At 42.2% G+C, this 14,052-nt stretch overlaps 1 protein-coding gene across 1 annotated transcript in view; it reads left to right on the top strand.

Annotated features, from left to right (window-relative positions):
• The first annotated feature begins 2,235 nt into the window (after positions 1-2,235).
• CRACR2A (calcium release activated channel regulator 2A) overlaps positions 2,236-14,052 on the top strand; it is a 60,962-nt gene continuing 49,145 nt past the window's right edge. The window contains exons 1-3 of the mRNA XM_087967742.1: positions 2,236-2,435; positions 9,193-9,419; positions 11,166-11,277. Coding sequence (XP_087823868.1) covers positions 9,249-9,419; positions 11,166-11,277 — 283 coding nt within the window. The 5' untranslated portion in view covers positions 2,236-2,435; positions 9,193-9,248. The remainder of the gene's footprint in view (positions 2,436-9,192; positions 9,420-11,165; positions 11,278-14,052) is intronic.

Here is a 14,052-nt window from a genome sequence, read left to right as displayed (position 1 = left end):
AGTTCCTAGAATGGAATGCATTTTTGCAATTTAAGGAGATCATCTGTCACGTAAAAAACAAAAGATGAAATGGGTGTCCTGGAGACTGACGTAAAAGGAGATTTCTAAGTGTCGTGGGAACATCATTTTAAAATCCTTTGATAATCCAAATATTGCTCAGTTCTTAATGGATCTTTTCCTCTCCCCATAATTGTCAGTATCAAAGTTGCTTTATAACCCTTCACAACTAAACATCAGCAATGCAATTCTGGGGGGGTTTCAGAGAGAGCTTTGTGTTTTTACCAGTTCAACTTGTCCAAAAATTATTCTTAATTACATGACAGCCAGGTTGAAACTTTCTCTTACAAACTGGGAAATGCTTGTCATCCGGTGGACAAGTTAACAGAGTAACAGAGTTGCAAGGGACCTTGTAGGTCATCTAGTCCAGGGGTCTTCAACCTTGTCAATTTTAAGCCTGGAGGACTTCAACTCCCAGAATTCTGGGAGTTGAAGTCCTATAGGCTTAAAGTTGACAAGGTTGGAGACCCCTGATCTAGTCCAACCCCCACCCAAGCAGGAGACCCTACACCATTTCTGACAAATGGCAGTCCAATCTCTTCTTGAAAGCTTCTGGTGAGGAAGTTGATTTCCTTCTGCATCTGTGCTTTCTAATTTATAGAATAGACCTCGTCCCCCACTTTTCATAATTTGGAGTACAGGTAATCTTCGACTTATGACCACAATTGAGCCCAAAATTCTGTTGCTAAGCAAGACAGGTGTTAAGTGAGTTTTGCCCCATTTTGTAACCGTTCTGGCCACAGTTGCAGTTAATGTTAGTAACATGATTGTAAGTGAATCTGGCTTTCCCATTGACTGCTTGTTAGAAGATCACAAAAAGTGATCAGGTGATCCTGGGATGCTAACTGTCATAAATATGGGTCAGTTACCAAGCGTTTGAATTTTAATCCTGGGAATGCCGCAATGGTCTTAAATATGAAAAATGTTCATAAGTCTTTTTCAGTGCTGTTGTAACTTGGAACCGTCATTAAATGAACTGTTGTAATTTGAGGACTACCTGTAGAAGATTTCTACCTGGACTGAGAATAACAGAGTAGGAAGGGGCCTTTGGAGGTCTTCTAGTCCAACCCTCTGTTCAAAGAGGAGACCCTATACCATTTCAGGTGAATGACTGCCCAGTCTCTTCTTAAAAGCATCCAGTGATGAAACACCCACAACTTCTGAATGCAAGCTCTTCTACTGGTTAATTGTTCTCACTATTAGGACATTTCTCCTTAGTTCTAGGTTGCTTCTCACCTTGATTAGTCTCCATCTATTGATAGTTGTCTTGCCTTTGGGTGCTTTGGAAAATAGCCTGACCCCCTCTTCTTTGTGGCAGCCCCTCAGATATTGGAACATCACTATCATGTCGTCCCAGTCCTCCTTTTCACTAGACTAGACATCCCCCAGCTCTTACTTGAATAGAACAGGATGGAATACTTTATTGGCCAAGTGTGATTGGACACACAAGGAATTTGTCTTGGTGTAAATACTCTCAGTATACATAAGATACATTTGTCAAGAGTCAAGAATCATAAGGTACAACAACACTTAATAATAGTCATAGGGTACAATAAGCAATCAAATCATACTAGGAAACAGTCAATAACAATCATTAGGATACAAGTGACAAAGTTACAGTCATACAGTCACAAGTGGGAGGGGATGGATGATAGGAGTGATGAGAAGATTAATAGTAATAGTAATGCAGACTTTGTAAATAGTTGGACAGTGTTGAGGGAATTATTTGTTTAGCAGAGTGATGGCTTTTGGGAAAAAACTGTCCTTGTGTCTAGTCGTTCTGTGTGCAGTGCTCTATAGCATCGTTTTGAGGGAAGGAGTTGAAACAGTTTATGACCGGGATGTGAGGGGTCTGTAAATATTTTCACAGCCCTCTTTTTGACTCGTGCAGTGTACAGGTCCTCCATGGAAGGCAGGTTGGTAACAATTGTTGACTTGTTAAACAAGACATCCCCAATTACTCTTAAATTGTTGGTATTAAATCCTGGCTCACTGTGTTAGTGCCTATCCTGTATTTTGGGGTAGATCCATTAAATGCCCTGTAAAAAATTTTTTAATTAGCCGAGATTCTTAAGTTTCTCTAACTTAACGGCTCTTCCTCCAGCATTGCTACAGCTCTAGAAAACACACACTGGGAGACACACTCATGCATATAGGCATATTGACAGGACTTAAAAGGAGGTAGAACTGGTTAGACTCGCTCCCCTTCCGCCCACCGTTGCCTTTCTCAGCCCTGCGTGTTGATTGAGCAAGGCACCGAGTCCTCTTCTATGCTCTTCCTTCTTCCTTTTCAGTGTCCCTATGCTCAGGTAGACCAAAAGATCAGGCTTAAAACTGTAGCTTTGACTGCAGGAGGCATCAGCCAATACGAGAGAGAGGTAAGTAAGTTCCCTCATCTCATAGGGTACTTTTTCTTTCTTTCTTTTAAGTCTTTAAGTGCAGGCAGGGCTGCATCAAAGGAAAGAAAAATACTCAGAAACAAAAAGAAATCCAACTCCCAAGTAGCCATTTTAGGAGTGTTTAAGAGAGGAGCGTGCCTACTTTTACTTCCTCTGCATTTTATATATTGGAATGCAGCCAGTAATGCTTTTTGTATTTTAAACAACCAGCGCTATGCCCTTCCATTTGCCGATGCTGTTCAGAACGCTTACATGTAGCTGAGAACTAGTAGCAAGAAGAAGCAGGTTTTCTTTGAGGGAGATTTTTAAGGTTTTATAATTATGAATCCAGAGTACAGTATTTCAAAACAATTTTTTTTTCCCTGCAGGCATTTTCAAAATATTCTTTAAAAAGTTGCATAATCTTGTCACTTTTCTCTTTTTTTAAAGAAAAGGAATGCACACTTGATATGCACTTTAGATTGGATAAACAGAGTTGGAAGGGACTTTGTAGGTCATCTAGTTCAACCCCCCACCCCACCCAAGCAGGAAACCCCACACCATCCCTGACAAATGGCAGTCCAGTCTCCCTTGAAAGCCTCCAGTGAGGAAGCTCCCATAACTTCCCGAAGGCAACTTCTGTTCCATTGGTTGATTGCTCTCCTTAACCTGGGAAAAGCAAAAAACCAATTCCACTGACCAAATCCAACTCCATATTTTCATGAGGGCAACCCTGTTATTAGGTGAATCAAAAGTTTACAAAAGAGACACAAAACTTTCAAGGCATCTTCGTCAGACAATATGGTTATTATGCAGTAGAAAGAGGAGGGTTACAACCGGTGTTCAATTCTGTCTTATCATTTGATAAGCAACTGTGCCACCTGATATAAATATAACCTGAGAAACACACACATTTCCCACTTTTAACTACCTTCTTATCAGATGGGCAGCTATTAGGTGATGAATCAGGAGGAAAAAAATGACAGATGTCACAGGAACCACCCATAGTTATAGCCTATTAAAGAATGAATGTGTGAAAACTATTTCTTTATTGCCACGGCTAATACGTTTGCTAGGGTCTTGAGCTGTAAAAACAGTGCCCAGTTACTTTTATCAAAAGGATAATAATCACGTGGTTCATAATTATAAGCATAAACCTAAATATTACTTACAATCGCCCATTCTATCAAGAAGTTTTCGTTTGTAGGTGTACTGTTGGTATGGGGGAATCTCACCCGAATTCAGTCTGCAGATTTTTCAGCGGGTTAGATAACAGATAGTCCTCGACTTATGACCACAAATGTATGTTGCTAAGTGAGTTCGGCCACATTTTGCGACCTTTCTTGCCATGTTTGTTAAGTGAATCACTGTAGTTGTTAAGTTAGTGACATGGTTGTTAGGTGAATCTGGCTCCCCCGTTGGCTTTGCTTGTTAGAAGGTCATACAAGGGGAATCCCATGACCCTGTAGATGCTGCAACCGTCATAAATATGAATCAGTTGCCAAGCGCCTGAATTTTGATCACGTGTCCATGGGGATGCTTCAATGGTTGTTAAGTGTGAAAAACGCTCCTGAGTCACTTTTTTCAGTGCTTTTGTAACTTTGAAAGGTCATTAAGCGACCTGTTGTAAGTTGAGGACTAGCTGTAATAGTTTAGTTTACTTTATTGTCGTTGCACCTCGTACAACGAAATCAAACACCATCTTCAGTGCACATTGTGACCATGACAATAAACACAAACACACATCCTTCACACTCCACACATTGAACTGAAAACCCGCAACACCGCACTAACATTACACTATACAGTAGAATTCAAAAGAGCTACTGCCCTGGGATAGAAGCTGTTTTTCAGCCTATTTGTCTTTGTTTTTATTATCCTGTACCGTCTTCCAGATGGTAATAGTTCAAAAAAAGGGTGCCCAGGATGAGATGGATCTTTAATAAGAATGTTTGGAACTTTCTTAAGGCAGCGGGAGCTATAAAGCTCTTCCAAAGAGGGGAGAGGGCAACCAATGATCCTCTGGGCAATGACGTTAACCCTCTGGAGTGCTGTTCTATCTGCCACTATGCAATTGGCAAACCATACAGAGGTGCAGTAAGTTAAAATACTCTCTATGGTGTAGCGGTTGAAGGTCACCAGCAGTTTTTTATTCAGTTGTTGTTCTAGTCCAAGGGTCTGCAACCTTAAACACTCAAAGAGCCATTTTGACCCATTTCCCACAGAAAAGAAAACACCGGGAGCCAATAATTTAACAACCGATGTGACTGGGTGGGTCTGGCCAACTCAACGTCACTCACTCCCACCCAGTCACCTCCTGCTCTGAAATATGGAGCGAGTCTCCATCCCCCGCCATCACCCTTGCCTTCTCAGGCCAGGTGAGGAGTGATGGGGAGGGGAGGGGAGGGGCCAGCCAGTGGTGGGATCAACCGACAGGGAGCCGAGGGCCAAAAGAGCCGCATGTGGCTCCAGAGCCTCAGGTTGCAGACCCCTGGTCTAGTCTTACAAAGAAAAGGATTGGGGGTGACATGATAGCATGTTCCAATATCTCAGGGGCTGCCTCAAAAAAGAGGGTTTCAAGCTATTCTCCAAAGCACCTGAGGGCAGGACAAGAAACAATGGATGGAAACTTATCAAAGAGAAAAGCAACCTAGAACCAAGGAGACACTTCCTGACAGTAAGAACAATTGACCAGTGAAACAACTTGCCTCCAGAAATTGTTTCATCACTGGAGGTTTTTAAGAAGAGATTGGACAGTCATTTGTCCAGAATGGTATAGGATCTCCTGCTTGAGCAAGAGGAAGACTTCCAAGGTGAACTGGAAGACTTCCAAAGTTCCATCCAACTCTGTTATTCTGTTACTTTCTTGAGGTGAAAAGTCTTCACTCAAATTTATTTTAAAAAATGCAATAACAGTGCTAACCTGCTAGCCAGGTGGTGAACCTACATTCTTTAACTGCTTTACACTCCAGGTGTGTCTCCTGAATACATATTGGCATATTTGCAAGCTGTGCTCCTCTCCTTGGAATAGTGTGTGATACATCGAGTTTGCTCAGGGGTTATTATGCCGGATGATAATGCTTCGGATCCCTCATACTTAACTACTAGGTAGAGAGGACTACATCATTCTTGACATGAAAGTAATTTGGGAACACCGGAGTCCCAGAATATTATTACATCGTCTCTCCCTGCTGTCTGCTTTTGATAAGTGTGTGTGTGTGTGATTTAGAACTGAATTACTGTTGCACATGCAGAGTTCATATCTCTTGAGTCTGCTTAGGGTTTGCATGAGAGGCAATTCATTCTCTCTCTCTCTCTCTCTCTCTCTCTCTCTCTCTCTCTCTCTCTCACTCCCTCCCTCCCTCCCTCCATTCCCCCTCTCTCTCTGTATGTGTGTGTGTGTGTTTATAAAATTTATTTGCTGCCCATCTTGTATCCAATCAGTCTGGCTGGCTTACACATAAGGATTTGTCTTTTATTATTTTCTATAGTTAGCTCAAGGCAGCAAACATGTATTTATTGTTTATTTCTTTATTTGTATCCTGCTTTTCTTATTTTTACAACAACCCAGAGCGGCAAACATATCAGACACACCTTCCTCCTCCTATTTTTCCCCAAAACAACAACCCTTTGAGGTGAGTCAACTGGCCCAAAGTCACCCAGCTGGCTTTCATGGCGAAAGCAGGACTAGAATTCACTGTCTCCCGCTGTCTAGCCCGGTGCCTTAATCATTAGACCAAACTGGCCCAAATTCACCTGACATCAGGGCTAGTTTTGAGAAACCCGAGATCCAAATTCTTTTCTAAATCTGCCTGCTCAGAATTTTCTAAGACCTCAGCCTATATAATCTCTGGCTTAGTCAACAATGTGTGAAAGTCCTGATCGGCGGTGTTTTTTTTCTCTAGCAAGCACAAAGAAAACTTAGACTTTGGATGTCTTTATTGTCACTTTGAATGTACACCAATTGGCATACATTAAAATGAAAATTCGTTGCATATGTTTCAAGCATGACATACTTGAAATGACTGTTATGTTTCCTGTGGTTACGTGGATTTCCTCACCACCCCTATTAAACTCAGCTAGGACAAGCAGATGCAAATTTCTCAACACTACAGTAGTAAGCATTCTTGGCGTCACAGATACACGGTACTTCCTGTACAAATGTGAAAGGGAAGGCATGGCTGCGCTCTCCTGATCTTGGCCACAGTGCTGCATTCATTCTTATAAGGTAAAGATATAACAAACTGAGTTAAACAGAGACAGACCTTTATAGGTTGAACAGATAGTTAGGTTGCCTTTGTTATCATTCTAGACCTGATTAATCTCTTCCCTCAAGAGAAATCCAAAGGCTTTCTGCATAATTATTTTAAGATCTTTCAGAATCTACCAGGCATGTGCTTAATAAGCCCAAATAACTGAATATACATACACAAGAGGCTCTTAATTCTGCTCCTGTTTCCACTTGAGATGTTACTCAACTCCTTCAGGGTCCAATCTGGGGCTTCAAAAATGCCCAGATTGCTGGGAGATTGTCAAGTTGCTTTTAACTTTGTTCCCTGGACCAAAAGCAACTTCAGGAGAAAACACTGGGCTGGACCCGAGAAAGTTAGATCTTTAGGAGTGGATATCAAGCAGGCCAGATATCTCCCAAGTTGCAATCCTTTAAAATCTATTTTTAATAGCGCACATCAGTTGAAGTGGGTATCTTTTATAGAAATAGTACACCCTTGCATTGTGATGTATGGAAAGCAGGTGGAGGACAACTATTGGTGGAATCCACAGCTTTGTTCTCCTCCGACCCACCAAACAGCAGGAGGGGGAAAAACTACTGATTATTCTCTTGGCTTTGGAAACGAGGCACTTTGTGGGACAGATCAAGGATCTGGGCCCGCTTAGCTTGCTAAAGGGAAGACACAGGGAGGTCCTGTGACTGGAATCGGCCAACCTTTAAAAGATTATCACGCAGAGGTAGCTCTGTTTAAGAGAGTAAGATAGTTGGAGGTCTTCTAGTCCAACCCCTTGCTCAACCAGGCAACCCTGTATCATTTCAGACAAGTGGCTGTCCAGTCTCTTCTTAAAAACCTCCAGTGTTGGAGCATTCACAACCTCTGGAGGCAAATTGTCCCACTGGTTAATTGTTTTCACTGTCAGGAAATTTCTCCTTGGTTCTAGGTTGCTCCTCTCCTTGATTAGTTTCCACCCATTGCTTCTTGTTTTGTCTTCAGGTCTTTTGGAGAATAGCTTGGCTCCCTCTTCTTTGTGGCAGTCCCTCAAATATTGGAAAACTGTCGCCTGTGGTCCTTCTTTTCACTAGATTAGACTAGACATACCCAATTCCTGCAACCATCCTTCATATGTTTTAGCCTCCAGTCCCCTAATCAACTTCTCGTCTCTGGTCTGCTCTGTTCTCTGTTGTATAAGGAGAAAAGGCTTGGAACCCAAGAAAGGAGATTCAGGCTGAATTTCTATTAAATCATGAAACAACTGCCTAGGAAAGCGATGGCATCACATGATCCCCCCAGGACTGGATGGTTATATTGTATTTAGAAACATTTGGCAATAAACTTTGGTTCTTAATTTTCATGTGGCTTTTCAATTTTTTAAAATAGATATTCTGTGATGATGCAATGTAACAGTTCTGTTGCTAATAGCTGGTATATACTATTTTTTTTTAGCTACCCTAAAATGTTTATTGTAGCAAAATGACTAGAAACATCTTTTCTTGAATCAATGATATTTAGAGACTTATTGAAAATAGCTTTGGCAGGAAAAAAACAACTAACTTGCAAATTATAGAACAACTCTTTTAATTAAGGAATACTTTATACAAATCTGATTTCTGATTTTTAAGTGCATCAGCAAATTATTTCCTAATAGATTATCCTCATTTATTGAACTGTTGCTGAGCACTGAGTACAGTTTTAGTGCGAGCTATGGATCTCCCCACAATCTTCTACTAAGTCCACACTTTGCTAGCTTGCTCATCATTGGTAGAAGAGCAGCAAATAAATCATTTCCAGTTGGTATGATGTAACTCAGGGCCATCAAACTCCTGGCCCAGGGAGGGACTGGATGCATCACGTGCTGGCCACACCCATGTCCATTTTAGAGAAGGAGGAAAAAAAGTCCTGATACGTCATGTGATGCTGCCGTGATGATATGAGTTTGAGACCCCTGATGTAACTGATGATATGATGGCATGATGTAACTTTCACCAGAAGGCAAGACAAGAAATAATGGATGGAAACTAAACAAGGAAAGAAGCAACCTAGAACTAAGGAGAAATTTCCTGATAGTGAGAACAATCAACCAACGGAATAGGTGGCCTTCAGAAGTTGTGCGGGATCCATCACTGGAGGCTTTCAAAAAGAGACTGGACAACCATTAATTCAAAATGATATAGGCTCTCCTGCTCAAGCTGGAGTTGGACTAAAAGACCTCCAAGGGCTTTTCCAGCTCTATTCTGATTGATTGATTGATTGAGTTTTTAGCTTAATGGTCTACATCCTCAAGGAGTTTTGGTGGGCTTGGTGAATAACACATTCTAGAGATTCAGCACATCCTTACATAAAATACATGAAACAACAATGTTAACTCATCTAGCTTAATGAGAATGTCAAACAGGCTGCATGTTTACCTTTTAGGCAGTTCTTTGGTGCTTCAGAAGCTATTTATAGGAGTGGTTACAAAAAAAAAGTTATCACCAAGAACTTCAAAGCAGGACTCTTTATTTCCCTTCTCTTCTTTCGCTGTTCAGCTCATGGGCTGCGTTTTGAGGCTAACGAAAGGGCAACTTCATGAAAATCTGTGAAGATGGAGAGACAGAAAAGACGCGTTGCACATCCCCAGCTACAGGAAGATCCAGAAAGCAGCAAAGTAGCAGGTGACTCAGGAAGCCAATTGGATGTGTTAGCCAAAGCGCACGAATTCTTCCAGATCTGTGATGTAGAAAGGAAGGGGTTTATTGCTCGCCATGACATGCAGGTAAATTGCAAAAGGTAGATTTATAAGTATTTGTTCTTTTTTTTTTTTTCAAGGAACCATTTATCTCTCCTGCTTGAAGTTACCTTGGGTGTCAGCCAGCAAGAATGAATAGCTCTTTTATTCTCACGTGGTTTTTTTTTTTTTTTTAAAGTATTCCATTCAATCATGTCAGATTCTTGGAGATTGCCTGGACATGTCCCTACAGTTTACTTGGCAAGGTTTTCCAGAAATATTTTGCCATTGCCTCCTTCCTAGGGTTGAGAGAAAGTGACTGGCCCAAGGTCGCCCTGCTGGCTTTGTGCCTAAAGTGGGACTAGGACTCGGGGTCTTCTGGTTTCTAGCCTAATACCTTAATCATCACACCAAACTGGCTCTACCGCTTTATTACTTGTCTGTGAATTAGTTCAACACAGGAAAGATAACACACACGGGATGAAGGATATAAATCTGTCAGAAAGTCCCTTATGGGTATTGGCTTACGTATTGTTTAAGAGAGTCCCAATGAGTAGATCTATATAGAGAGGGCTGAGTCGGAATTTTAGGGTCATTAGACCTGCGTTAAAGGTCCTGGGACAATGGACCTCATGGGAGTTAATTCAAGATTAGATGCCAATGATATGTCCGTATGATAAGGAACCAGAAAATTTAGGAATACGGAAAGAAGCAGGAAGGCTGTTTACAGGAAAGGGATACTCCAGCCATGCATCATGGCTGGAATTGATGTCCTTTCCTTAGAAGGAGTCACGGGGAACTTTGCACACCCTAGGGGATAGAGTTAGATTCATTCATTCATTTATTTATTCATTCATTAATTCAGTTTGTATAGCTGTCCAGTGTTTCATCATTATAACTACAAGGACTGTCTTACGGTGGAGCTTAGAATCAATGTTCTTTATAGAACAAATATCTAGGATCCTCCAAATCAGGTCTCTGCTAGCCAAAGGATAAATCACCATGACAAGAATGTGAAGCTCAATCCTGATTAAAAGGAGGATAATGATGACCAAAAGAGTTGAAAAACTACAGGCGGTCCCCAACTTACCATCATAAGGGAGCCCAATATTTCTGTTGCTAAATGAGACAGTTCTCTGAATTGTGCCCTGTTTTACAGCCTCTCTTGCCACAGTTCTTAAGTGAATCACTGCAGTTGTTAAGCTGGTAATATGGCTGTAGAGTGAATCTAGCTTCCCCATTGATTTTGCTGGTCAGATGGTCACATAAGGTGTTCGCAATCACATGACCCCAGGACATTGCAACTGTCATAAATACGAACCAATTGCCAAGCATCTGAATTTTGATCACATGACCATGGGGATGCTACAGAGGTCAAAAGTGTGAAAAATGGTCATAAGTCACTTTTTTCAGTGCAATAGTAACTTCAAACAGTCCCGAAATGAACTGTTGTAAGAAGAGGTCTACTTGTAGTGTGAAAGGAATTGTCCTTTATCGTATCTACGGAATTTTGTGTCACTGATGGCTATTTAATTTAGACATTGCATAGATTTCAAATTTCTTTGGTGCCCTTCTAATCCAGACCATTACCTTAGTAAGCCACAGGCTGAAGTCCTCATGAGTCAATGAGGCTTATTTCTTACTATAGATAGTTGCAATCCCACTGGGTAAAAAGAAAAGCAATCTTCCATTCACCTAAATTATTTGTCCGTTTTGTTTTCAAGATCTTTTCAAAACTAACCTTTTAATTTACACGTAACGCCTGTGTAACTGAGGAAAACACTGTCCTTTTAGAGACTCCATGGGGAGTTACCTCTTGTCCCCGAAGAGCTGGAGAAAGTATTTGACACTCTGGATGCAGACGGCAACGGCTCTCTTACTCTAGAAGAATTCACCACCGGATTCAGTGAGTTCTCAGTCCACATTGTGCTTTACAAGTAATTCACCTAACAGTCAATTCCTATTCTGGTGGTTCTTTTATGCGTTCATTTACATTACTTGATTTCTCATTTTTCTGTAGCATAACATGATCTAGAGGAAAGCCAATAGCAATAGCATTTAGACTTATATACCGCTTCACAGTGCTTTACAGCCCTCTCTAAGTGGTTTATAGAGTCAGCCTCTTGCCCCCAACAATCTAGGTCCTCATTTTACTGACCTCGGAAGGATGGAAGGTTGAGTCAATCTTGAGACGGTCAGAATCGAACTGCTGGCAGTGGGCAGAATCAGCCTGCAGTACTGCATTCTGACCACTGCGCCACAAGGAAAGAGAATGAGAAAAGGAATGAGGGGGGGAGGGAGGGAGGGAGGGAGGAAGGAATAGCAAGAGCACTTAGACTTACATACCGCTTTATAGTGCTTTACAGCCCTCTCTAAGCGGTTTACAGAGTCAGCCTATTGTCCCCAACAATCTGGGTCCTCATTTTGCCCACCTCGGAAGGATGGAAGGCTGAGTCAACCTTTGAGCCTGGTGGGATTCGAACTGTCAAATTGCAGGCAGACAGCAGTTAGCAGAAGTAGCCTGCAGTACAGCACTCTAACCACTGTGCCACCGAGGCTCATGGGGTCCTTTAATTGGGACATTTCTTTCTTTGGGTTGTTCCATTGATTAATTGTTGTCGCTGTCAGGAAATTTCTCCTTAATTCTGTTTCTTCTTCTTACTTAACAAATTTCCACCCATTACTTCTTGTCCTCTGGTGCTTTGGAGAATAAATTGACCCCCTCTTCTCTGCGACAGCCCCTCAAATACTGGAAGATAGCCATCAGGTCAACCCCCCCCCCCCCAATCCTTCTCTTTGGTAGGCTAGGCTTACCTAGTTCCCTCAGTCATTCGTCATGCGATTCTCTCTATTTACTCACCTGTGTTTAACATTTAAGACTCTGTGTGGATTCAGTTCCTTCCTATATCCTGGATGACTAATCCCATAGCCTTGCTTGAGAAGGCTTAGTTTTCTTTCTTTCTTTCTTTCTTTCTTTCTTTCTTTCTTTCTTTCTTTCTTTCTTTCTTTCTTTCTTTCTTTCTTTCTTTCTTCCTTCCTTCCTTCCTTCCTTCCTTCCTTCCTTCCTTCCTTCCTTCCTTCCTTCCTTTCCTTCCTTCCTTCCTTTCTTTCTTTCTTTCCTTTCCTTCCTTCCTTCCTTCCTTCCTTCCTTCCTTCCTTCCTTTCTTCCCTTTCTTTCTTTTCCTTCCTTCCTTCCTTTCTTCCTTCCTTTCTTTTCCCACAGCCAGTTGCCTATCTCAGTAGAAATCCCAAAGGAGAAAAGCATTCAGCAGTGCTTTCCTTTGCTATCCAACCTCAAGGGGAGATGTCCATCTTAGTACAGGGGTGTCAAACTCGATTTCATTGAGGGCCACATCAGGGTTGTGTTTGACCTCGGGGATGGGCGTGGGTGGGGTGGGCATGGCCATCTCAATGTCACTTGTATTTATCCAGAATGGGGGCACTGTGGTGATCAAGCGCTAAGGCAGGACTTCCCTCTCTCTCATAATCTTCCTTCCTTCCTTCTTTCCTTCCTTCCTTCCTTTTCTTCTTTTTCCTTCCCCTTTCTTTCTTTTTCCTCTCTTGCTCTCTTCCCATCTTCCCTTCTTTTTCTTTGTCTTTCCTCTTTCCCTTTCTCCATTCCTGCTGCTCCTTCTTTTTCCTTCCTTCTTCATTCTCCTTCCTTCCTTCCTTCCTTCCTTCCTTCCTTCCTTCCTTCCTTCCTTCCTTCCTTCCTTCCTTCCTTCCTTCCTTCCCCTTTCCTTATTTTTCCTCCCTTGCTCTCTTCCCCTCTTCCCTTTTTTTCTTTGCCTTTCTTCTTTCCCTTTCTCCATTCCTGCCGCTCCTTCTTTTTCCTTCCTTCTTCCTTCTCCTTCCTTCCTTCCTTCCTTCCTTCCTTCCTTCCTTCCTTCCTTCCTTCCTTCCTTCCTTCCTTCCTTCCTTCCTTCCTTCCTTCCTTCCTTCCTTCCTTCCTTCCTTCCTTCCCCTTCTATTTTTCCTCCCTTGCTCTCTTCCCCTCTTTTTCTTTGCCTTTCCTCTTTTCCTTTCTCCATTCCTGCCCCTTCTTGCATGCTGAATGCAAAAGGGGGAAACATTTATCCTTTTGTTTTGCTTTTAGTTTGTTTTGCTAGGTCTCCATCAGCGAAAATGGAGCTCAGCAGGGCCACGCATGGCAGAGGGCTGCATGTGATTGAAAAAGGGCCCGGGGGGGGGGGCACATCCCTCCCGGGCTCCATTTTTGCTGGCAGAGGCACCACAGGCTGTTCCTTCACTGTTTCCAGGGCAGCCCTGCAGGCCAGATCTAAGCCCTCCAGCCCGCGGGCCTTGAGTTTGACACCCCTGCCTTAGTAGATACTTAGTCTGCAGCTCAGTTATAAGTATTTTGGTGATTTAATGGAGACTTAAACAGTGATTGGTGATTTAATGGAGACTTTAATTGAGCTTCTGTTGCTAGAAGGGCTCAATAAAATGTTCACGGCATGAGAAACTGCCAGGCCATTTACTGGACCTGATTATCTATTTGTCATTCAGTATATTGAAACTTAAAGTCCTTCTGCTCTTAATGTACAGGTAGTTCTTGACTTACGACCACAATTGAGCCCAAATTTCCATTGCTGAGCGAGACAGTCTTTAAGTCAGCTTTGGCCCATTTTACAGGCAGCCCTCAACTTCCGACCACAATTGAGCCCAAAATGTCTGCTGT

The sequence above is a fragment of the Notechis scutatus genome, chromosome 6 (genome assembly GCF_049901735.1).
Source record: "Notechis scutatus isolate UNSWTSFEM ecotype Mainland chromosome 6, rNotScu1.2, whole genome shotgun sequence".
Lineage (NCBI taxonomy): Eukaryota > Metazoa > Chordata > Lepidosauria > Squamata > Elapidae > Notechis > Notechis scutatus.
The sequence above is the reverse complement of the archived record's forward strand: the minus strand, read 5'-3'. Positions and strand labels throughout refer to the sequence as shown.